Source organism: Hyposmocoma kahamanoa, unplaced genomic scaffold (genome assembly GCF_003589595.1).
Source record: "Hyposmocoma kahamanoa isolate Upper Pololo Valley unplaced genomic scaffold, ASM358959v1 79, whole genome shotgun sequence".
Lineage (NCBI taxonomy): Eukaryota > Metazoa > Arthropoda > Insecta > Lepidoptera > Cosmopterigidae > Hyposmocoma > Hyposmocoma kahamanoa.
Window position 1 is genome coordinate 1,095,594 of NW_020653993.1, and position 26,473 is coordinate 1,122,066.

At 36.9% G+C, this 26,473-nt stretch overlaps 2 protein-coding genes across 3 annotated transcripts in view; one reads left to right on the forward strand and one right to left on the reverse strand.

Moving 5' to 3' along the window:
- Positions 1-13,012, reverse strand: part of LOC113233570 (dr1-associated corepressor) — an 18,107-nt gene extending 5,095 nt beyond the window's left edge. For both annotated transcript variants that reach the window (XM_026468709.1, XM_026468708.1), the window contains exons 1-4: positions 12,869-13,012; positions 12,692-12,764; positions 9,878-10,020; positions 2,397-2,476 (exon numbers count right to left, since the gene is read on the reverse strand). In XM_026468709.1, coding sequence (XP_026324494.1) covers positions 2,397-2,476; positions 9,878-10,020; positions 12,692-12,764; positions 12,869-12,910 — 338 coding nt within the window. In that variant the 5' untranslated portion in view covers positions 12,911-13,012. The remainder of the gene's footprint in view (positions 1-2,396; positions 2,477-9,877; positions 10,021-12,691; positions 12,765-12,868) is intronic.
- Positions 13,013-13,499: 487 nt separating this feature from the next.
- LOC113233589 (puff-specific protein Bx42) overlaps positions 13,500-26,473 on the forward strand; it is a 15,887-nt gene continuing 2,913 nt past the window's right edge. The window contains 10 exon segments of the mRNA XM_026468737.1: positions 13,500-13,516; positions 13,866-14,017; positions 15,850-16,007; positions 16,580-16,762; positions 17,969-18,048; positions 19,871-20,052; positions 20,304-20,537; positions 23,156-23,300; positions 23,796-23,929; positions 25,937-26,162. Coding sequence (XP_026324522.1) covers positions 13,500-13,516; positions 13,866-14,017; positions 15,850-16,007; positions 16,580-16,762; positions 17,969-18,048; positions 19,871-20,052; positions 20,304-20,537; positions 23,156-23,300; positions 23,796-23,929; positions 25,937-26,162 — 1,511 coding nt within the window.

A 26,473-nucleotide genomic window follows, 5' to 3' on the forward strand; every position in this document is an offset into this window, starting at 1 on the left:
TCTTTTGATTGGACTAAAAGAAGGCTATGAAAAATTATTGTACAGTGATTACGGTACGGCATTTTGGTATCTCTGATAAGGATATCCGGATTTATCGTCAATTAAAAAACGGATTGGTTAAAACTGTTATGGTAGTTAGTGTTCTGAACTTCTCAAACGACAACCTGGATTTTTCAAGGTCAGTGTAAAGAGGTCGCTTGTAACATTACTCGTCCACGTCTTTTCATCGGGTAAAACAGTGGAAGCCGAAAGCATGGGTATGTATTTTTGTGCATATAATCATCCGTTCTTTTACAGACGCTAAATTGATTAACTGATTCAACATACGCGACATCGTTGGATAATGACTCAATATCGGACGTCATTATGCTTGTCGAATATGTTGGAAGGCCACAAACTGACTAATTATCTGCGTGAATCAAAATTAAAGTTTAATGTAATTCTCATGTTTTAAATTTTTTTGTATAAGCGACTCTTTATTTAAAGCGGTGATACTCCAGTGAGATAGCCGTTGTTTCTCAAAAGCATATGGCTTAACTTTTTAAGTTAAGTATGTACATTTATACATTTGTGAATGTAGTATACATTCTACCAGGACTTTGTCCCAAATTCGGAATATCTTTATCTAATTTTTTTTTAAATAAATATTTATACGAATTCCGCGCAATTCATAAGACAAGCAGGACTCCTCGTGTATGAATTCGCAATATATTTTTCTTTATTTTTTTATAATATCAAGTGATGGGACGAACAAGTCGTGCGCTTGACGGTAAGCTACACGCCTGTCCATAACAGTTGCAGTGCCACTCAGAGCTTTAAATTGCAAAGATCTGAGGGGCACTGCCACTGCGCCCATCACCCTGAGACATAAGTTGACAAGTCCCATGTGCCTGTAATTTCACCAATATATATGCTGCAGTTGGTCGCGCACAACTCCCTTTTTAAAAAGCATTCGTCCAGGGAAGTACTGCCAACTTACCCATTTCTACCACCAAGCAGTAATGGTCACAGTACCGTGTTCCGGTTGTGAAGGGTAAGGGTGCTGGTGAAATTACAGGCATATGAGATCACTCCTTCGTAAAGGATCGTATGTCGAAATTGCCAAGTTTACGGGGGAGCGTTTTAAAATTCTAAATTCATTCGTTACTCATATAGAGTGATCATCTAACCGATATCTAGAATTTTATAATACTCTATGTGAGTAACAGCTTTGCCGAATAAAACTGAGAAATGCTGAAGTCACGTATTATGCTTAATTCAGTGAATTCAGAAGTTTAAAACGCTCCCCTGTAAACTTGGCAATTTCGACATACGATACTTTACGTAGGAAGGGTCGAGTCTTGTCAACTATGTCTCAGGGTGACGGGCGCAGTCGCGGTGCCCCCAGATCTTTACTATATAAACCTCTGAGTAACACTGCAACTGTTATGGACAGGCGTGTGGCTACCAGGCGCGCGACTTGTTCGTCCCGTCACTTGGTATTATTGAAAAAAAATATTTTCATTCAATTACACATCAATACAGTAAAAAACTTTGAAATTTATAAATAGACAATTTTAGCAATTCACGAATGGATGGACGCTCATCCATCCTCTCACAAAACCTCAAACATTCAACATACACAGCCACCCGTCTACTTGCAAACTCATCGCAGTCTGGTGCTGCTAATGTACTCTCTTTTTCCAACCGACATACGTCCGAAACAGTTACTGTCAAATAAGTAATACTCGAATAAGTTATAAGACGCATGACGCGAATGAAGCTTCATACTTGACATTGTCTTTTCATTATGTCTAATATTAACTTGACAGTAATTGTTTCGGATAGATGTCAGACGGACAACGAAAGTAGACGCCCAGATACGATTAGCGCATTAAGATAGTGCAGACCGCGAAGAAGCGGTGATTTACTAAGAGACACAGTGCGCACCGCCGCCGTCATTGCCAGCAGACGATGAACGCGAGGCCGTAGATTCAATTTATTTATTTAAATTTTTTATACAAATGATATGCCATTATTTTTATGTGAAATTACTCCACTAGTTTGTTATTATTATTAATCCAAAGATCGAACGCGCAGAAAAATTCCTTCGATTCGGCCGGATTCGAAACGACGTCTTCTAGCATACCGTGGCAGACGCTATACCAGCTAAGCCTTGGAACGAACCAGCGGACCTCACGAATTTTTCTATATAATTGCGTCGTATCTTTGTATTTGGTATTTCAACGACTTTTTAGCCGCAGCGCCATTTATGAGAAATCCATGATATTTCGTTACCCAGTTAGATACCTTTACAGCTACCAGCCCCGGCATGAGATGTCTGTCTGATGATGTAAATTTATTTAGCTCGGGGACGAACAGGCGCACCAGTTGCGCCATCATATAATTTAGATTACCTGGAGGAATTCGGTGAGCTCTCGGCACTCATCTGCATCTCTTTCTCTTCAGCCGCCGAAACGTCGGGGATGTTTTTCACCTGCAATATTACAATAACATTAATAAAGGGCGCCCTCGGTGTAGTAAACATTTCAAGACAAGTTTAGGATAGTTTAGATTTTATAGTTTACTGCGTTCCAGTTTTGAAGGGTAAGGGTGCTGGTGAAATTACAGGCACACGGGACTTGTCAAGTTATGTCTCAGTGGTAGTGCCCCTCAGATCTTTGCAATTTAAAGCTCTGAATGGCACTGTAACTGTTATGGACAGGCGAGTCGCTTACCATCAGGCGCACGACTTGTTCGTCCCGTCACTTGTTGTTATATATATAAAAGTTTTGAGGCTCATCATGAAACTATCAAAGTTAATTTATACAAAACAAACATTAGCTCAGAGCAGATGAAAATACACATCTATTTAATTTATTTTATGACTGAGAGAAAAAGGATCAAACATTAATAAAGACGACCGTTTAGATTTTTTGCCGATTAGATCATTTAAATTCATGCCATTTAAATTTAAATACAATTTTAATTTCATTTGAATACAATAATAACATTTTTATAGAAAATGCGACCGCAAAGTTTATGGAATTATATCTATTTGCCAAGTTTTATTGAAATCGATTAACGGAGAGTGGCTGAAATCCAAGTAATCGCGTAAAATAAAAATAAATTAAATAGAGAACCTACTCCTTTTTGTCGAGTCGGTTAAAAATTACAATAAATAATAACACTGTAATGGTATATTACAATGTGTATTATACTCAATATATACATAATTACATAATATAATATATTACACTACAATAGGTATTCAAGCTCAATTGCACCAATTTTATTATTGCGTTCCGGTTTTGAAGAGGTGCTGGTGAAATAACAGGCAAATGGGACTTCTCAACTTATGTCTGAGGGTCGTATTCTAGAACTCTACTCAATGCTCAAGTCAGGATTGCACTGGAAACACAAGCACTGGAAATACGACCCTAATGGCAGGGACTTGAATATGATTTCGAGTGCTTTAAACCATACTCAAATCCTGACTTGAGCAGTGAGTAGAGTTCTAGAATACGACTCTCAGTGTGAATGGCGCAGTGGCAGTGCCCCTTAGATCTTTGCGATTTGAAGCTCTGGGTGGCAACGCAGCTGTTATGATGTGTGTGGTCTGAGGGCCCACATGATTTTTGCCAGTTGTAACAACTGGAATGTTTAGTACAAGTCGTAAAGCATTTTGTAAAATGCATCCTGGAATTTGTAAAGCATATGTTAAAAGGGTATACCACCTAAGGCGCGGTCTCTCAGTTCTCACACCAAAGCTTCCATTTCTGGGTAAGTATTTATTTAGGCATATTTTATTAATAGAAATTTTGTAAAAACCTCTTTAAACATTTACACAACGAATAAAACGTAATTTGGCAACGATTATATATTATTACACTGTTCGTTATAAAGTCCCTGAGGGCCCTCATTTAAAAAACGAATAAATGAGTAAATTAATTAAAATATTTATCCGCAAACTTTAGTAAAAATCACAAGGAAGATTGTAAAAGCAAAGGATTTCGTAAATTTCATATTTATTTGTGGTCCGTCAGTTCACACACTATTCATAGGGCGCACTATAAGTTTTCGAAACTGGCCACTTACATAAACAATATTTAAAAAGTAATTAAACCATTTGAAAATGGGACTCTCTGGCTGTAGAATACAGTTTGTTTCATCGGACTGTCACTTGTTTTTACATTATGGCGTCATTTTAGAAATTGGTTGTCTACATCACCATGGATTTAACTCGTGAAAATTTTCGTAGTATGATTTTCTAAGACTTTAAGTGTAATTTAACTGCTCAGCGGAGCTTCGCTCGACTTCAAATTGGCAATGAAGCACCATGCAAGACGACTATTTATAGCTGGTTTGCAGAATTCAAACGCGGTCGTGTGAATCTCAATGACGAATTTCGTAATGGTCGCCCGTCCACTGCTGTGAACAACGAAAACATCGATGCTGTGCGCCGGATGATCAAAACAGAAAGGCATGTGACATACCATGGGATTCAGGCATCTTTAGGCATAGGCATGAGCCAAATACAATCAATACTACACAAACATTTGGGTGTGAAAAAGCTGTGCTCTCGGTGGATCCCACACAATTTGACTGATGCTCAAAAAACGATTGCGTCACTTGGTGCAATGTCACGCTTACCATATTCAACGAAGAGGCGTCAAATTTGGTGTAGGACATAGTAACAGGTGACGAAACATGGATTTATAGTCACGATCCCAAAACAAAGCGCAATCGAGCGTATGGGTCTTTCGAGATGAGCCGAAACCAACCAAAGTGGCGCGCGTGCAAAGTGCCTCTAAGCGGATGATTGTTTCTTTTTTTAATAAAACTGTACACGTGGCTACTGTTGCTTTGGAGAATCGTTGTACCGTGAATAGTGATTGGTACACGACCCTTTGTTTGCCGGAAGTTACTGACAAACTCCGTAAAAATAACCGTAAACGTCGTATCATCTTGCACCACGATAATGCCAGTTCTCACACGGCCAGACTGACAAATGAATTTTTGAAGGTGAACAACGTTGACCTTATGAGCCATCCCGCGTACAGTCCCGACCTGGCACCTTGTGACTTTTATTTATTTCCAAAAATTATGAACCAGTTACGCGGTCAACGATTTTCATCACCTGAAGAGGCTGTCGAAGAGTATGAGAAACATGTTTCAGAGATTGTCACGGAGGAGTGGCATAAATGTTTTCAAAATTGGTTCATTCGTATGAAAAAGTGCATTAACGGAGACCATTTTGAGACACAATAAATTCATTTCTGACCATTTGTAGTATTTTTTTCTTATTCATTCCGGAAACGTATAGTGCGCCCCACGTAGAAATGTGAATTAATTAAAATATCCTAAAATATAAGCAATATAGAAATATTCGTCCTATTGAGGTTTAGTCAAAAAGCTGTTTCTTTTAAATGGTGGCTTATTAGACAAGATAATTTGCTTTTCAATATTTCCTTAGCCGAGTATCTAGTAGGGTGTCCACATAATTGAGACTTCTGTGGCACATACAATTAGAACTATTTTCGTTATTGAAATTTAAAAGCAAGCGTGCTGATACCTTTACTAGGCTAAATAAATGCCGATAGCCGAGGAAAATGCAATACTTCAATTTACATTAGTTAGTAATTATCACTTATTTAATCATTGGAGGAAAAATTTAAGAGAAAACATGCCCAAGGCGCATTGTCAAGGTCTAGTTATAGGTTGTCACGCGGATGACTAGCACCGCCCAAGCATGTCCAAGGTTGTACGTTGTAGTGTAGCCTTGATGACGTCCTTGTAGAATTTACCATTTCTTGACGTATTGGAAACTGTTTGCGGTAGCTTCGACATTTTGATCTTTTCCACAAAAAGTGTGTGACATGTGCACAAACCCGTTAAATCGTTATAAAACGTACATAAGAAATTGTATTTGTAATTTAATATGGAATGATACACGATGAGAGAAAGCACGTCTTGTCGGCTCGAGAATTTTGATGGGAGTGACGGCGGAACGTAGCAAAGTAAGAATGACAAAGAAAAAGAATTAGAGAACGATTAAAAATTTCAAAATGGCCAGGAACCAGAGAAACGGGTGATAAAAAGGTTGGATGACAATGAAAGAGGTTGCATCGTCACAAGCCTTTTTAAAGACAGCCTTTATGCCTAATGATGTCTGTTACATATATCCTGTTTATGGTTGGTTAAACTACATACGTATTTTGTTATTGTATTTTAAATGAAGTATCCATCAGCGGCGGGCGGGATAGAGTTGTAAGCAGCCACAACACTGCATTTCAAGAATTATATTGACCCTAATAATCAAAATTGTTAATTTTCAGACTTATAAAACAGCTATTTTCAAAATCTTTATTTTATTATAAATAAGACACAAAGCGTCTTCTATTGGTCAAAACAAGATGTTACTCAACTTAAAAACGCGTAGAATGTCAGATAGGCTGCATAATTTTTTTACGATTGCACTGAGAAAAATCAATTATGGTAGTGTGTCCCTGCTTTGCTCCATTATGAGAATTACACATTAACACAATAATTTTTTTCAAAATTGTGAACTGGACTTTTTAGTGATAAATATCACACCTATGTCAGAGAACAAAAAAGTAACGAGAATGGACAATCTCCGCCCCTCCCTAGTTTTAGATACCGCACCAACCGCACATTGACTGATCGGCAACAAGGCTGCCGGCGAGCTGTTTTCGCGCTAACACGGCTTTGATATTTGAATGTAGTTTTCATTTATTCATTACGAAACTTGTACGTTAATATATAAATAACATCATTGTACGTTAGTATTTATAATGGTCGTGAATTGTGCTGTGTACGGCTGTTTATAATCATCTAAACAGGATAAAGAGAGGAGTTTCTTTCGTTTTTCGACAGATGAAATGAAGTAAGTAAAAAAAGCTTATATCTGAGACTCGTTCAGTCATTATTTTCTTCATTTATTTACTGGAACGTAATTTATACACAGATTTATTATATCAATATAATGAGACGCCACAATTTCGTGACCTAAACAAGGATTATCTAATTTTCAATTTGTATTGCCGATAAATATTACGAAGTGAATATACTTAATTATTAACTAGGTAATGATACACTTGGACACGTAATTTCAAATATCATGGTTACCTTATTTAAAAGTACCTGTCCAAAATATAACATTTTAAGTGCTGTTAATATATTTTTTAAATAAATATTTAATCTTCCATATTGTCGCCTTACTTTCCCAAACTTAAAATACAAAGTTACTGAAATGCAAAAAATGGATTGTATGTTGCAGGCTGATTTCGCATACATTTCCTTCATATTTACGCACTGGCTTTTATCTATTCTTAAAGAAATGCATCCAAATTACCACCCTTGATAAGAAATTTAAAATAAATAGAAAGTTTTACCATCTTCTGAATATTCACTCTTTATAATATACGAGTTTGAGAAAGTAAGGCTTCAATATTATTCTAGTTAGTGAATTAATGAAAACTATAATATTATATCCATGTTAATACCTAATGAACATGTGTAATTATTAGTATTCTACTAATTAATTATAGATAACAGATTCACATTAGAATTTTCTGACCACGTAACGTAACAAATAGTACGAGAAGTGATGGGTAGCCCTGCCACTTCACGCACACATTTGCATGTGTGCAGATATGTTTATATCTGCACCGGGCCTTGCTGTATGTAGTAGTAGTAGTACATAACTTTCGACCGTCGTATGGAGTGTCCGGGATGTGCCTATGTCTATGTCACACCTTTGTAGTCTAGAAATATTTTACAAGTGTTTTGTTTTGCTTGATTTTCTCTTTTTGTTTTTTGTAGGTATCAAATGGTTGAATGCTAATTTGATTGAATTTATTTGTAAAAAAAGTTGTTATATTTAGACATACTGGTCATACTTTCGTAATTCGAAAACAAATTAATGCCTCTATGTATAGTTTTTATTATAATATCAATCGACGGGATGAACAAGTCGTGCGCCTGATGGTAAACTACACGCCTGTGCATAACACCTGCAGTGGCGCCCAAATTTCTTAATCGCAAAGATATGAGGGGCACTGCTACTACGGCCATCTCCCTGAGACAGAAGTTGACAAGTTCCATGCGCTTGCAAAATTTCACCAGCACCCTTGAGGCACATTATTCGACAGGAGTTTCATCGCGCTCACCCTGCGACCGCCGCGCGGAGACCGCGTGAATCAACTGTCATGGCAAAATACGCTCTATTTATTTAACCTTTACGTTTTAACGTAAATGAGCGTCTCGGGCGTACGGGCGAGACTGGCTTGAATTTGGTCTACGCGAATGTATTATTCAGAGGAATTTAAATATTGTTGCCTAGTAAATAGAATTCAGATTCGCCATTAATGTACATGAAGGCGTGGTAACTGGGCGGTCGCCGCCCGGCGGCCGCGCGAAATCTTTCGCGTCGTGTAACTGAACGTTTATCCTTCAAAACCGGAACACAGTAATGCTGACATTCCTGCTTGGTGGCAGAAATAGGTAAGGTAAAGAGATCTACTGCTACTAAAATAATGCCATGGATACCTTTAATTTAAATGCATGCATAGTACTATGTGGTACCATAACGGTTAAAAGGTTTGTTTTTAAATTTAACGCATCTATATGCATTTAATTGGTAAGCTTTATTAATAGGAAATGAAACTATTTTTCCGGATTTAAATCGCGTCGCATGGTTACGGTTGACTGGCCAACGGGGACCATGTGACCTGTAAAGGGTCCGAAACGTCGGTTTGTTTGAAAAAACAAATATACGCGATTTAAATCCGGAAAAATAGTTTCATTTCCTATGTGTAACAATCGCGAAAACCTAAGAACTAGATAAGCTTTATTAATTTTAAGTTTATATCACGAAGTATTACTTTGTCATAGGAATGACATTAAATTATTTGTTATGAAATTACTCCACTGGTTTGTTATAATTGTTAATACAAAGAAAAATTCATCCGATCCGAACTTTCATAGATTTCTCGATTCCTTACCGGTGGCGCAACGGCAAGTCACTAAGGGTCGTATTCTAGAACTCTACTCAATACTCAAGTCAGGATTTGAGTATGGTTTAAAGCACTCGAAATCATACTCAAGTCCCTGTCGTTAGGGTCGTATTTCCAGTACTTGTGTTTCCAGTGCAATCTTGACTTGAGCATTGAATAGAGTTCTAGAGTACGACCCTAAGAGTCGATACTATCTCAGCTCGAATTCTAATTTTTCGCGTACTAATACGGTTCATTTAGCTTGGGTCGCAAGGCAGGGATACTGGCTTTATTTCAGAATTTATATTTTTACAAAGGAAATTAAAACCATTTGAAAAATGTATGTCGTATAGTATACGAGTGTTATAATTTGTTCAATTGATATAAAAAAAATCATTGGTATATGCAAAGTAAAATTTCGAGGTAACTTTGTGTTTTTTTTTCTATCGTACTTTTTTTTCGGAATCGTGTTTTCACACCGTATATTAATCAGTGTTACTATATATTTTTTCCAAAATGATTGATTCAATACTCACTGTCATACGGAATTAACCAATAACCAAAGCCATTTAAGGTTGTATAGATTCTTAAAAGACCAAAAGTAAAGGTCTGCAAAAAGCACATAGTAAAATTCGTAAGTTCTGCTTTTTTGTTTTCTAGCTCAGTTGGGAGAGTGTCAACCACGGTATGGTGAAGGCGCTGGTTCTAATCCAACTTTGTATTGATCATTATAACAAGCCCTATTAAATAAATAAATATCGAATTTTGCTGGTTATGTTGGTTAATCGGTCAGTTCGCAAGAGTTTTCTTATAAATAAATAAATGACATTGTTTTTAATTACTTAAAAAAGCTTGGAAATGTTAATAAAAAAAAAACTCACCAAATCTCGTAGGAAATCGAACCTGGACTCAGCCAGAATGCATTGCTTCACATGTGAGGGACTGAGTGTCTTCGCATTCCGAGCCAACGTGACCTGCAACGCCTTGCTCAGTAGCGACTCTACGAAGAGCTCTAGCGTGCGAGGTGTCGGTGGAAACACAACTAAGTTAAGGAGATTTTGGTACAATATTTACACACGCCCTGAAGAGTGGATATTTGTAGAAGTTAAGTCGACGTAGATTAAACTCAAAATATCTATTCACTAAGACAACACAGTACCTACAGGTAAATCAAATTACAGGACATACAAACTTAAATTATACAGGTATACTATTAAACCCTTTATACTCTGTAAATGAATTTATGGACCTAAAAATGAAACACTATTAAGTATTTCCTATTTTATTTTAATGTCCATGTTTATGTACTATTTGATGTATTTGTTATCAACTTATGAGGATCCTTGATGAAGAATGATATTTGAAATGTAATTTAATAACAACAATATTATTATTCATGAATTGGTAATTTTACGATTATTGTGTATTTTTCATTTTATAATTTTCATTTTTGTTTGACGATCTCAATATAATTTCTTATACTTTGACATGTAGTGCAATTTGTACAGTAATATTATGTTTGAGATAAAAATGAAACTGAATTGAAATATAATAATTTAACCAAAACATCGCTTCCGCGTATTCCGGTTGGCGCATCACATTTGCTGATGCTTCAAAACTTTCAGCAATAAGTCCTCTAGGAGCAGCAGTATGTATCCCATCTGGTAAGATAAGTTTAAGCTTCAAATGCTCGTCATACTCTTCGGTATTTACTGGTGAAGCAATTGCCCTACTGGAATGTCAAGTCTCATAAACTCAATAACGCCATGATCTTCACCGATTCCAAAAGTTGCCTTCAATCCATCTTGTCAAATACTTTCCACTCTTCCTTCCGGTTCCTAGTCACACTTAGGATTCAAGAGGCCCTATTAGATTGTCACAAGCAAGGTATAAAGGTGGTGCTAGTCTGGACCCCTGGACATGTGGGAATCCCACGCAATGAGACAGTAGATTCCTGTGCGAAATTGGCTTTCCGCATTTTCTACGGAACACATGACCTTTGTTTACTCCCAAAAGCCCTCCGACTCGGCGATATTTAGGCTATGTTCGAAATAGGAAAAGGATATTTTAGGCTACTTAAATAAAATGTCTGGGGAATTACAAACTTGATTGGGATTTTGTGGGCAATGGAGTTGTAAAACAACTCTTTTAGGGGTTTGAGTAGTTCTACATGTGGTGAATTGGGGGGAAATAAGAGAGATCATATTCCCCAATCTCTGGCAGCAAGTACAATTATAGAATTGTTTTTCTTGATTTTTAGGGATTTTAGGGCTTGGATGAATATCGGCTATTAACACACATAAATTGGCAAATTAACTTCGCAAAAGTCTGCCAACACTGGTCACAATCAATAGTGAACTAAAAATTACTGAAGCGCTACAGAAGACGCACGACTATTGCACCACTGTCGCGCCACGGTAGTGCTTCTATAAGCGTCTAATTTGTAGAAGCCCTAATAAAAAATCGACATGTGGCCAAAAATGGACTTAACAAAAAATCAATAGAAAGTATTTAAGCCCTGGTTTTTCAAACAATCAATGTTTAGTAAACAGGCCGTATCCACCATCTGTCGCTTGGGCAAGCATGTACACCTGTTCATCTTGCCAAAATCAGGATAAGGGATACCTCTCTCTGTGAGTGAGGCATTGAGGATGGCACCATAGACCATGTTCTTTTTAACTGCTTAGGGCAGGCAAAATTTTTTGACTTGTCTATTAAGTCTCAGACTTTCAGGCGTATTAGTAGTATCCTTCAGATCTTTGCGATTTAAATCTGAGTGGCACTGCAATTGCCATGGGCAGTTGTGTCGCTTTATACCACTTAAAAAAAATTATGGCTTTTTAAATTTTTATTGAATTGATATTCAATTATTTTTTGTGAAATTACTCCACTAGTTTCTTATAATTATTAACACTCAGAAAAAATCCCTTAAATCCGACCGGATTCGAACCAACATCTTCTAGCATACCTAGCAGTCTTATGACACAGTATGCTAGAAGACGTTGGTTCGAAGCCGAACAAATTGTTTGGAAAAAAAATTTCTGAGTGTTCGATCTTTGTATTAATAATTATAAAAATTACAGTCTGATATAAAACTTTATGGCAAATCCATAAACGGTTTAACAGTCATTGTTATGTTTTTCAATGCAGTAGCATTAAGCACCTGCATTGATGATTACAGCCAAAATGGTCAGATCTATATTGATACTTTAACATCAATGTTCATGATGTCACTCAAAAGTTAAAATAAGACTACACATACCATGTGACAGTTGTATAACAAGTAGACATGTCAGTAAAGGATTGTATGACACATGTCAATGTTAGATTACCTCCAAGTTACTGTTGCAATCTAAATTGAAGCACCATTCAGGTTGTAAAGGTAAACTGTCCATCCTTACATAGTAATAAGGTCTTCAGTGACTATTCACTTTAAATTTCATCACAAAGAAAACTTATTTATTAAACAGTCATTTTAAAAACCACTACTTAAAAGATCTGTAAAGCAATATAGATAATATTATCCTGTCAACATGCAACAAACAAAATTTACCTAACCTACGCTTCAATGGAAACCTTAAAGGCATTATAGAGAATAGAATAATGCGTCAGTAAGACCTCGACATTGCCATCGCCTAAGATGAAGCTTCATAAAATAATATTAATTTACAATCGTATTTAATTGAAAAGGATATAAATTATGATGGGTACGGCTTGGGCAACTTTCCCCACTTCTTCGTCAGTTTGCATTATCTTTTTGATCCGTCCCTAAAACCAAACAATGTCAATAACCACTAATATACTAAAAATTAAACACAAAAACAAAACATTTTTTTCATATTTCATTTGTAGGAACACGAATTTCAACTTACAGCCGGGAACCGTGCATTGTATTTTCTCTTTTTCGACGGCATATTGCTTTTCCGTTCACTTTAACAAAGAATTGTGGCAAAAATAAGCTCACTTCGCCACAAAACTGTGATACATCTCGCGCATTTTTGAGGTTATAAAAGGGGGACGTTCGCAGCCTCTTCATTTATATACGAATCTGACAGTTTCTCCACCATTTTTTGCGTCATGAATTTCTGTTTCAATAGTTATCTCAAAATTTTGCGTTATATTGAAATGTTCAGAAAGAAAATAGCATAGAAATGGTTTAAATATCCCTGAAAAATTGCAAGATCGCCTGTATTTTTAGATAAATACATATTTTTAGGCTGATTGCATAGATTCTTTTGCCAAAAAGATAAAATTGTATTATTTCGTTCAGGAATTTTAAAGCGTTCTAAAAATATTATACATCGAATTTAAAAATATAAAAGCCTGAAAATTGCCTGGAGGTCATTTAATTAATGTAAATTATATTTATATATTGAAGATTACAAATTCAAGTACCATTATTCATTAGATTTCTTTGTTTTCTTATGTGTGGTGTTTGATTATTATAAATATATGTCAAATCCGATATCTTTTCAGACGATACTTAAAAAAGTACACTACAAAATGTCGTCGCTGTCGAGGTGTGTAATTTTTAATTTATTGTAAATTGTCTTATTTTCTTGCAATTCCATAGTTGAAACAAGTTCAAAATATAAGGATCTTTTTAATTTCTATCGTTATTTGTGTTACATTACTTCTATTACTAAACGAAGTACCTACATGTATAAAGTGTTATTTATCAACAATATGCTTATTTTTCGTATTTTTATGAATGTCTTCATAATTACGCTAGCTATTCTTCTTTCAAGTGCACTTTATTCGGTATTCATACTTATATTTGTTTTTACAACAGAATTTCACGAATATAAACCTTTGAATAACGAATAATAATACGTAGTAAAATAACTAACATTTAGTGATATTTTTCAGCCTTTTACCTGCTCCTACACAGCAGGTGTGGGATCGAGATGACGAACGTAAGGCTCAGCGTGTCGGCAGCGCGCTGGTGGTCTCGCAGAGTAGCGTCCCGCCTTATGGGCAGAGGAGAGGATGGGTGCCCCGAAGGGAAGAAGACTACGGAGGTGAACTATATTATTTCTCTTTTTATATCATATGACATGCCATTTCCAATGTACCTACATTATTTGTCCACGCATAATATTCAGTGTGTTTGGGAATCATTTTGGCAAGGACATGTCTGAATGAGTCCAACATGCTTGGGACCCAGCATGGTGGTGGTGACAGAAATGGTGTCAAAGCCAGAATTTTGTATGTTTGGTAGTCTGCTAAAAGACACCAACAATACCAACATTTGAGTTGAGTGTTGAAATTGATATGGTGAATAGACTGTAGCCAGTAGTGTAATCCTAAAATAATAACTTACCGAAACTCATAGTTTATACAATAAAAATTAATAAATATTTAAATGATAACAAACAGGTTTTATAGGTTAGGAATGCACAATGTTTGGTTGTCTTGGCAAAATTTTAGAAATAATGCAAAATGCGTTTCTTTCCTCCATACTTTTTTTTTATGAAAATGTTTATTATTTTACGTTATTTTTAAAATTTCTCGTACTATTTACTTAAAACGCTTAAATCAATGACTAATAAATATGTTTGACACCAAGAAAAAAAATGTGTTTTATATGGGTCAAATCTTGATTGCATCCCCCATTCAGTAGGTTAGGTCAGGTCAGTATGTGAAGAATCTGCACAAGCCGAGTGAGAGAACCAGGCATGCTGTGACAGCGGCAGGCGAGTGCCAGAAGCAAATTTGTTTGAATTTTCAAGTCAGATTATGTGTTTTTGCTTGGTTTTTATATGAAATATACTTTATCATATATCTCAGGAAGAGGGGGTGGGGGGTTACTATTAAGTGTGCTGGCTTGTTAGTGACCAGCCATAAAGGTACTATGCAACTGCTATTGCAATTTTTTTTCTGCTCTTCAATGGCCAGGAGTTTACAAATTATTTAACTTAAAAAAGTATATATTTAACCTGAATACTAAATTGCTGATTAAGTTACGTAAAAATTAAGTTATGCATAGTAATTTCCATGGTAGTTTTAGTAAGCTAACATCAATCATTAGTCTGTCCAGTGGTTTCAACAAAATTAGCAAGTGGGCTCAATATAGGTAGGTATTACGAAAACTTGTGTGCCTTCTCCATTATTCATTCTTTTTTAAGCTTGTTTTTAATAATGTCTGTAACACATATCAATGTCAACCTTGTACGGTCAGACCATGTGAATTATCATATCTGTGCAAGTCACTTCCATGAGGGGTGACACCTTATAGTGAGATGCAAGCCGCACACAAGATGACTATACCTGTCCAATTTCAGAGTTTCTCTACAATGTTTGAAGTTGTAGTATTCAACTGGAACCATCGAGTATAACCAAAGAGAGACGTCAAACGCTAAAATGTCATTTAATTTGTTTAAAAACTATTCTGCCAAATCATTTACGGTGATATCTGCGCTCTGATTAGCCAGCCCAAATTCGAAACAATTGACGGACGTCAAAACGACCAGTTTAACTTGAGCTTTGCTATGATGAACGAAAATGGAAAAATTACATATTTAATTACTGATGAAATGAGATTCAGTTTGTTTTATAATTAGATGTTTTGCTGTTTTTTCCCTCACCACCGAATGGAACAGCCCCCCATTGCTAGAGATATTATCTTTATTACAATAAATACAGAATATTTTTGGATTATACGAAGACTTACACACAATCAGTTGTTGGTGCTGTGCTATGCCAGTGTTGATAAGTTACCAGGGATAGATGGCCTTATTTTGTCTCTATTTCTGGTTATATACTCGATGACTGGGACTTTCGAATGTCCAAAAGGTGTACTGTACTTAGTAACTTATCATTCTTACATATTATCATGTTAATTTCTTTCCAGATGGAGGTGCATTCCCCGAAATCCATGTAGCCCAATATCCCCTCAGCATGGGGGCAAGAGGCAAGGAGAGCACATCTAATGCTCTAGCTGTCCAGCTCGATGAATCTGGCCGAGTCAAATATTCTGCTATTGCCAAGCAGGGACACAGTGCTGATAAGGTAACATTTTTATCTTATGAATCTTGCAACCAGATTTCAAAAGAGTTACAGGTGTCTCAGCTTGTGCAAAAGTGCATATACATTTGATTTTTTTCCTATTTCAAACCCTTATGGTCATTATTGTAGTATTATTATTCAGTTTTGCTTGCACTAAAATGCCTGTAACAGTTTTTTTTTTTTCAATTTGTACTTGCAACTGGAACTGTATGAGGCCACACACATTGCAGGCTACGGAAACTGATGGATAGAGCAGTTGGCCACTGCTAACGATTATATACATGCAATCCTTGGTAATTGAGTAAATGGCAGGAAAGTGCTAACCTGATGTGGGGAACCTCTACAAATCATCTTAGCTCAATGGGTGTTGAAAGCCTTTAAAAAGCTTTGCCAATTTTATATGACATGCTGTTCTTTCATACCTCCTTGCTAAAGCAAGTGACTACATCTTAAATTAATGTATCAAACAAACAAACAAACTAACAAAAATATTAATCAATCATTTAATTAAAACAGTACAAAGTAGTATCGGGCTATAGATGTAGCGCTCACTAAATGTAATGTTTAATTTGCAGATAATCTACTCAAAACTAACAGACCTTCTGCCATCAGAAGTCCTAGCAGAAGATGATCCTACCCTCCAGAAACCCACAGATGACGACATCCAGGATATCACAGAGAAAACCAAACAGGCACTGGAGAAATTGACCAATGCCAAGATCTCGGCTGCTATGCCTGTCAAAGCTGCACCTAAAGCTGTGAGTTATTTTTTTTTTTGTAAATGGACGTTGGCGTCAGTTTTGGCAAACACAAGCTAAAATTAATTTATGCTTAGTGCATCTGTCTCTTTAATATTATAAATGAGAAAGGGACAGAATGCTTAATCTAGTTAAAAGCCGTCAAATACAGACAGATTTTTATTAATTTACTCGTACAAATGTGCATGCATCAAGCGGCACTTAACGAACTTGAACTGCTGGAAAGGTTAGAATGCTGGTTCAGTCAAATACAGTTAGCTGAGTAATAATAAAGAAAAAAATTGGGCTTATGATATTGCTTGATATTTCATCCATGCTTGTAACCAGCTACTCTGTGGATTTGTTGCTACATACCATCACGCCTGTCTCCCACTAGGACAGGCTCGGAATACAAACCTACAGTTGCTACCCATGTGACAAACCTTCCTCCACTTGCGTCAATTTCTTCAAACATTGCATTTTTTTGCATCTATATATTCACCATTTTGTAGCAGTAGTAGAAGTAGAGCTCCTTATGGAAGAGTTCAGAGTCCTAGAAAGTACTGCAACCTTACCTATTACGGTTTTCGTCGTTTTGAAGGGTAAGGGGTGCTGGTGAAGTTACAGGCATAAGGGACTTTTCAACTTATGTGTTTATCTATCTATGTCTTAGGGTGACGGGCGCAGTGGCAGTGCCTCTTAGATCGTTGAGATTTAAAGCTCTGAGTGGCACTGCAACTGTTATGGACTAGCGTGTTGTTTACCATCAGGTACACGACTAGTTCGTCCCGTCACATAGTATCATAAACAAACCTATCCCATATGGTAACCTATCACAAACTCGAATTATTTTTTCCGAAATAACGTTTGGTCGAATTTTCATTACACCGAAATTATATTATAACGAAACCGTTGTTCTTTCAGGATATGTTGGATGTTTATCGCAAAGACACGATTAGGTTCGGTTAGGTTAAATTAGGCTTAAAGAAAAAACATTTTCCTTTCAAAATTACTTTCGAGGTTATGAAAATTCGAGCAAGCGTTATTTCTGGCAAATGTATTTCGTACTACTGATAGGTAACCATCTCACGTACTAGTTAATATATCTACTTCTTAAAAACACGTGTTATTAAGTAACTTCTAACAATCTCCAAACTAGCTATCTTCTCTACTCTGACTAGAGAACACCAACCTATTCCATGCGTTGATAGTATTTGCTTCTTACAGGCGCCTGCGCAGTACATCCGGTACACTCCCGCGCAGCAGGGTGGCACCTTCAACTCGGGCGCTAAACAACGAGTTATCCGGTTAGTTGTTGATGATACTTTAACTATATTGACACGAGCTTACAGCTCATGATATGAAGTGTCAAACTAAAAGTACAGAAAGAGAAATTCAGTTATTAACAGTGATTGGAATAGGTAGAGTATATTCACCTAAACTTCGAATAACAGAGACAGAAAGTGGAGACTTTATGACAAAATTTTTTGTCCTGGATTTTTTTCGGGATTCGGGAAATCGCTTAAGCACATTAAAAATTGACGTTATTTGGTAAACCAAATAACTATTTAAACTATATTTGTTAAACCAAATAACTATTTAAACTATATTTGTCTAAACTTTGCGACGAATTGTTGCAATCACCAATTTTTCGGAAATTTAGAAGTATTCCGACAAAAAAATTTTTACTTAATACATGTAATTAGAATTATTGAGATTATATTTCAAACATACTGTTTGATTTATGGACATTTCTCCGGAATCCTAAAACTATTGCAACGACTCTTCGTGTAGTTCTAGTTATGCGTTTTAACTTTCTGACTCGATTTTCATGTCATAATTAGAAAGAAAAAGAAAGAGAATTAAACAATAGGCAACTGGCTAACAACTATAGTACATCAATCAATAAATATAGTTTATCTACCTATCCCAAAATAACGTAATTTTTTAGTGTCCTTAAGAAAAAGACTAAGTTGACTATTGTCAACACTAACCATGATTGGAAAGAGAAAAAAAAGGCCCGAGGGTTTTATTTGGGATATTATAGTAAAGTTAATGCAATCATAGCAAGTGTAATGAAAAACATTGAATGTTTCGGGAATTACGAACCTCTGCTCCGAAAGCCCTCGAGTCTTCGGGCTTGTAATAGAGTCTCGTTCGCAATTCCTTATTTACCGCGCTTTATACACTATGTACTATTATCATGACAAGGAGGACAGAGTTAGTCAGGAGTTATTACTTGAACAATAACGCAAGTGCTCAATGATTTAGTGCATGTTGGTAACGAATTTTTTCGAAAATTGGTTGTAGTGAAAAAAAAGGATCCAATGCACATCCAGCCACTTTCGAGATATGGCAGTTTGAAGTATAAAAGTGATTCTCACTATTGTTTATTTTCAAAACTTATAATGTCATGTAACTCCAGAGATATTTATTTATGTTTATATGGATTTTTTGCTGATCTAAGAGGTTAGACTTTACGAACCGTTTGGTACATTAACCCATTTTTTGATAATTTTGTGGGTTGGATCCTTTTTGCTTAACTACGTCCAATTGCTGAATCTACTTTGACACAGTTTTGTACTTACTTAAACTTATCACATTCTAATTTTTATCGTAGTATTTATAAAACTCGTGATTTGATTCCTAAATAAATATTTTTTATTATACTTATACATCTGTTGCAACGGTCTTAGACCATCTGTGAGTTGAGTGACTCTATTTGTAGTGGGTTTAATTTTTTAACACCTCTCATCAATTTAAATATAATGTGCTAGACAATCACACAGATCCAACAATCCAGAACACCTAGATAGGAATCAATTTAGAAAAGTTCATTTAACCACCATCACGCAAGAGGTACCGGGTTCGATTCCCATGCCGGGAGAAATATTTGTATGGCCTACATTTGTTTCTGTCATGAGTTTGGGTGTAATTTGTGGTTGTCTATGTGTGTGTCCTTGATATCCGCGATAGTTTCCCTAGTGCGAGGCTGAATGTGTGTGTGTGCGTTAATTGATCCTACCGGGAGTCGAACCTAGGACCGCCCCATCCAGCGCTCATAATATAAACCGTTAGTCTGAGATCGTCACTATTTTTGTTGCGTAAAGATATTATATAATCTTCCAGAATGGTAGAGGCCCAAGTGGACCCGATGGAACCCCCGCGATTCCAAATCAACAAGAAGATTCCCCGCGCGGCACCCTCTCCTCCCGCACCCGTGCTGCATTCCCCGCCTAGGAGAGTCTCCGTCAAGCAGCAGAGGGACTGGAAGGTACCGCCTTGCGTGTCCCATTGGAAGAATGCTAAAGGTACGTTAAAATTCACCTCATTTTCGTGAAAATATAACTCCGAGTTTTTTTTATTATGCCAGCACCTACATCCTTCAAAACCGGAACGCAGTAATGCTCATATTACAGCTTGGCGGACATAAGTATCTCTCTACTGCTCCTAAAACTCCAACTTCTTCAGTGAAAACTATCACTAAATAACAATTTCGGCAATATTTATTTTAACTCTTGCGTTTAAAGTGCATTTTGACAACGAACATTGAATTTTACAGGCTACACAATACCCCTTGACAAACGTCTAGCAGCAGACGGAAGAGGCCTTCAGCAAGTGCATATAAACGAAAATTTCTCAAAACTGGCCGAAGCTTTGTACATCGCTGACAGAAAGGCGCGTGAAGCCGTTGAAGCCAGAGCTCAACTCGAGAGACGGTTGGCGCAGAGGGAGAAGGAGAAGAAGGAAGAACATTTAAGAATGTTGGCGCAAAGAGCCAGAGATCATCGAGCTGGTTAGTGTTTTTTAAATCTCTACATTTTTTATGTCAACCCAATTTACAGGGAACGGGACAACTCGAAAGCGTTGTAAGCCATGGCCATTCCATGGGTTGTGAACCCTCTGGAATGTCCAGGCCTCATCAAAGTTGTGATGTGATCTGATGTGTTTTGTGAGACTAAGGTATACCCATGCGTATGCTTTGACATTACTAGTTCATTTACTATCCAAGAGTATGTGTATAATGCTGCAATGGATTCCATTACATCACACGGACAGGACTTACTTAGAAGGCAAATAGTAGATAAATTAGCAAGAGACGCTATCACGGAATCCATAAAACCGTCATGTAAACCTCTTGCTGCAGAAAGATTACCTATCACTAGTCCGAATTGACATTTTAAGAAACAACGTTTGCTCGAATTTTCATAACCTCGAAAGTAGTTTTGAGAGGAAAATGTTTTTCTTTTTAACCTAATCTAACAGAACCTAATCGTGTCTTTGCGATAAACTTCCATTATCCTGAAAGAACAACGGTTTGGCCATAATTCGGTTTTCGGTTAACAGTGATAGGTTACCCTGTAGAAATCATCCCATTTGTAAGAGAGCTAAATATGGATATGTGGAGTAAGATCTATGATGAGATTTCTGAAATGAAAGGAATTTGGTACAAAACTGTTCAAGTGTTGAACAGTTTTGGAAATGAAAGCCCTGGTTTGTGGACGGTGCACTTTCTAGAAATGCATTGGTCTTTGACTTTTAGACTACATACTGGCCATCTTCCCTTAAATAAGTTCTACCGTCTAATAAAAAGAACGGAATCTCCACTATGTATTCTTTCACTGTAATTCTGTACCAAACTTGAAGATATGCTACATTTAATGCGATGTGGCCATTATATGGCTCTAACTCTAAGAAGCCAACCGGTGACGCGTTAGCGAAGAGGGCTAAAACTCTATACTCATGTGAGGACATGTCTCTCACTACGAGGCGAGACGATATAGTAGAATAGTGTTACAGGCCGTATTGAAAATATGATTTAAAAAATAATGTTTTCCTCAGTAAGAGGTATTGCCACTAACGTTCGAACCTTCGATATGTTAATTGAAAAGCAACCATTCTCCCACTGGGCTAAAAATGTTTTTATTATAGATTATAGCTTGTCTACAATATCACTTTCATTCCTTTTTTTTTTTTCTGGTTTCTTTGGTTAATTGGTGTCTGATATGCTGGGGCAAAGCTAGTAATGATTCTATAGTCGACTGTAATATACGACAATTATCAAAATGCACTAGGAAACGACGAACCAATCATGTGGCTTTAATATCGCGAGAAGGTGCGTCCCCATTATGTCGTGACGACTGATAGTGATTAACTGTTGTTCACGACTTTTTTCACGTTACGACGACAGGCTGTCGTGATAATGGCAAGAGCTAGAACGACAGTCGTCAGACGATAACTTCAAATGATTCTGTCGTTCAAACGACAAGGCGGCTGCCGTGAACTGGTAAATTGTCGTCACGATCTACAAAACGTTAAAATAACGATAAAATAAACGTCCACGACACGGCCACGACAGATGTCGTGATATGGGAACTGGGGCTAGACGCGACAGTCGTCCAACGATAAATAAAACGTTACAACATATATACATATATTTGAAACGGTTCTTTTTGTTCGGAAAAATCTCACACTCTTCAGCAGGGTGGAAAGGACACGAAGACACAATAAATTGAAACTGGTTGCCTGTAAGACTACCCTCTTTCATGATAATATTTGTGCGATGGCGCCAAAACTATACAATAAGCTGCCTAATTATATACTTGAGACTAACGACAATGCCAATTTTAAAAAGCAATTATTTAATTTATTGACTGGGAAAGCGTATTATAAAGTCAGCGATTACTTAAATGACAAGAACATAGAATAATAGTTAACCACCACAAAATAATGACATAAATATAATTAAGAATTAAAATTAAAATTAAGATTTGACATTTTGTAATTAAAATGTAGTAGTATACTGTTAAATTAATTTAATTATGTAAATTGAATGCCGTTAAATTGGCAATACGTACTGACACAACAATGTTAAATAAGACCTTATAGACGTGCGTACACAATAAATGATTTGATTTGATTTGATTTGAAACATAATCTGAACGTGTCCGGATATGCAGAATTCCATTTAAACTGACCAATTTAGTAGCAGTAGAGGTCCTTGTGAAAGAGCTCGTCCAGGGTAGTACTGCCACTTTACCTATTTCTGCCGCCACGCAGTAATGTCAACATCACTATGTTCCGGTCTTGAAACGTAAGGGTGCTGGTGAAATTACAGGCACATGGGACTTGTCAACTTATGTCTCAGGGCGATGGGCGCAATGGCCAAGTGCCCCTCAGAACTTTGCGATTTAAAGCTCTGAATGGCACTGTAACTGTTATGGACTGGCGTGTAACTTACCATCAGGCGCAGGACCTGTTCGTCCCATCACTTGATGATATAAAAACAAAAAATTGCGTGGTCTAATCACATTGATAGGACAATTACGCTCTGCATTTGAACATGATTGAATGTCGTTGACTGCTAATGAGTTTCACGTACTACCAAAATCTGAAACAGTATATCCCTTGCAGGAATTCGAGCGCCTGAAGACGAGATGGAACCCGTAGAACCTGACGAGAGCGGGCTGACGGCCGCCGAGAGGGACAAGCTCAGGGCCGAACGCCACAAGGAACGGCAGCGAGAAAGGAACCTCGCGAGAGCCGCGCCTGATAAAAGGTCATTTTCAGCAATAATTATTTACATAGCCCCGCACTAGGGAAACCCCGTGTCGCGGATGCCATGAACACACACATAGACAACCACAAATACACCCAACCTCACGAGATAAATCAATGTAGGCCATAAAAATATTTCTCCCGGCCCGGGAATCGAACTCTGGACAGTCCGGCAAGGTTCGACCACGGAGGCAGTTAATATAATTTAATAGAACAATTGGGACAAAAAAGTGCCAGTAGTTTAATAGTAGTTTTATAATAGAACTAGTGGGAACTGTCAAAGTACATGTGCAAGGATATATGAATCAAACACGAGAGCTTAGTCGCAACTGATCTCTATTTTCCAAACTGTAAACTACCCCCCATTACATAACATAAAGATAATATCAGAATACCTACAGGAACAAAGATCTGATCGAAAAGTCTACCTCTCCCTACACTTCCATTCACTGATGTTATACATTTTGTTTAATACAGAATTGATATCTAATTACAGGTCTAAATTGGTAAAGGACAGAGAACGCGATATCTCCGAGCAAATAGCTTTAGGCATGCCGGCGAGGCAGCAGCAAAGCGCGGAAGGAATGTTCGACCAAAGACTGTTTAATAACAGCAAGGGAATGGACAGTGGTGAGTACCAACTACTTTCTTAGCGCGTCCGAATCCGAGATTTGTATAGAAATGTCGGATTCACTTCGGATGTCGCTTGTGCACTAAGTCCGACTCGAATACGACGCAGTAAAACCATTTTCGGAAATCCCGAATTCGAAAACAGTAATTCATTAATATTTGGTGGTTTTAATAACTCTTATATCGCTCGTTGTTGCTATATCTATACATCTAGCTGTATCGTCACCTTACTCTCTCAAACTCGCATCTTAAAGCACAAAGTTATTGAAACTATTTATTTTTTTATTGAATTGATGTTTAATTATTTTTATTATTATTATATTAACCTTCGTTTACCCGCGCATTGGTCTCGCAGTCCGACGATTACCATTTGCCGTATTTTTTCTTAAACGGAAAACGTTAGAGCTTTGGACTCACTGCTAGCTGCATGATTTGTGGCTAACTTCCTTTCAGCGTAACAGGAGTATTCGTGCACACAACACATGTACCCGTACACGATGACGAATTATTTGCCGATTAGGAATACTGTAACTTACCAATGCTGTAATAAAAGACTGTTTATCTCTTATGAAAAAAATATTTCCTATAAAACTTTGCTTAATGCAATTTTACATATTACCTTTTAATATTAAACTTAATTTTACAATGATAATTTTCTAAACAACATACTATAACGGCCCTCGAACTTTCGGTCACACGCACCGTGCGCCGGTATATGGGCTACACTATTTGGCGCGGGTATAGTAAGGTTAAGCAACCGAACGAACCAGCGGACCTCGCGAATTTTTCTATGTGCTTGTTGTCGTGTCTATTTGGTTTTTCAACGACTTTTTACCCGTAGCGCCATCTATGAGAAATCTATGAAAGTATTTCGTCACCCAGTTAGATACCTTTACAGCTACCAGCTTAGTTGGTATAGCGTCTGGCACGCTGTGCTAGAAGACGTCGGTTCGAATCCGGCCGGATCGAAGGAATTTTTTCTAAGGGCCGTATTCCAGAACTCTACTTAATGCTCAAGTCAGGATTTGAGTATGGTTTAAAGCACTCGAAATCATACTCAAGTCCCTGCCATTAGGGTCGTATTTCCAGTGCTTGAAATCATACTCATATCCTGACTTGAGCATGGTTTAAAGCACTTGATATCATACTCAAGTCCCTGCCATTAGGGTCGTATTTCCAGTGCTTGTGTTTCCAGTGCAATCCTGACTTGAGCACTGAATAGAGTTCTAGAATACGACCCTGAGTCTTCGATCTTTGTATTAATAATTATAACAAACTAATGGATTGTACATACAACTTTTACAGGCTGATGTCACATCACATTTCCTTCGTATTCACACACTGGCTTTTACCTATTCTTAAAGTAATGCATCCAAATTAACACCCTTGATAAGAAATTTAAAATAAATATAAAGTTTTCCATGTCCTGAATAATCACTCTATATAAGATACGAGTTTGAGAATGTAAGGCTTCAATATTATTCTAGTTAGTGAATTAATGTAAAATATAATATTATGTCCATGTAAATACCTAATGAACATGTGTAATTATTAGGATTCTATTAATTAATTATAGATAACAGATTCGCGTTAGAATTTTTGCTATGTTGCCGTTTTGACCACGTAACGTAATAAATAGTACGAGAAGTGATAGTTAACCCTGCCTTCACGCAAACATTTACGCGTGTGCAGATAGTGCCTTGATGTACGTAGTGGTAGTAGGTAAATAACTTTCGGCTGTTGTAGGGAGTGTACGGGGTGTGCCTATGTCTATGTCACACCTATATATGTCGTCTAGAAATATTTTACAAGTGAAGTTGACTGTCTTTAGCTCAGTGTTTTGTCTTGCCTGCTTTTCGTTTTTTGTGGGTATCAAATGGTTGAATGCTAATTTGATTGAATTCCTTTGAAAAAACGTCTTGTTATATTTAGACATACTGGTCATACTTTCGTAATTTCAAAACGAATTAATGCCTCTATGTATAGTTTTAATTTTATTTTTAACAGGTTATGGCGACGATGAAGCATATAACGTGTACGACAAACCATGGCGGAACCAAGATGGCGTCGGTGCACATATCTACCGCCCATCCAGACATGCAGATAAGGATAATTATGGCGATATAGATTCCATAGTTAATACGCGCAGGTTAGTTGTTTACACAGTACATAATCGCTTGAAAGTGAAAAACCTCAAATGTCAAAATTAACTCGGAGATAAGGCAATGACACGGTCATTAGCTAAATTCAATGTCGGCTGCATGAAGCCAGTTTCGACTGCATGCAGTCACGGAAGAAAAAAACAATGGAAGTTGCCTTAAGATTCGATTACTATCAGAGCAGATGTCGCCAAATACTCACAAATTCGTAATTTGAAACAGTACAAAATCTTAATATTGATTGTTCGTAATTTCAAATTTAAAAAGAAATAACAAATAGACTGTGAACTGGCAATCGATACTATCTCAATCTTTGACAACTTAACAGGATGAAGAAAAAAATTGTTTGCGTCATTTATATAGCATCTGGTTTATTAAATAAAAA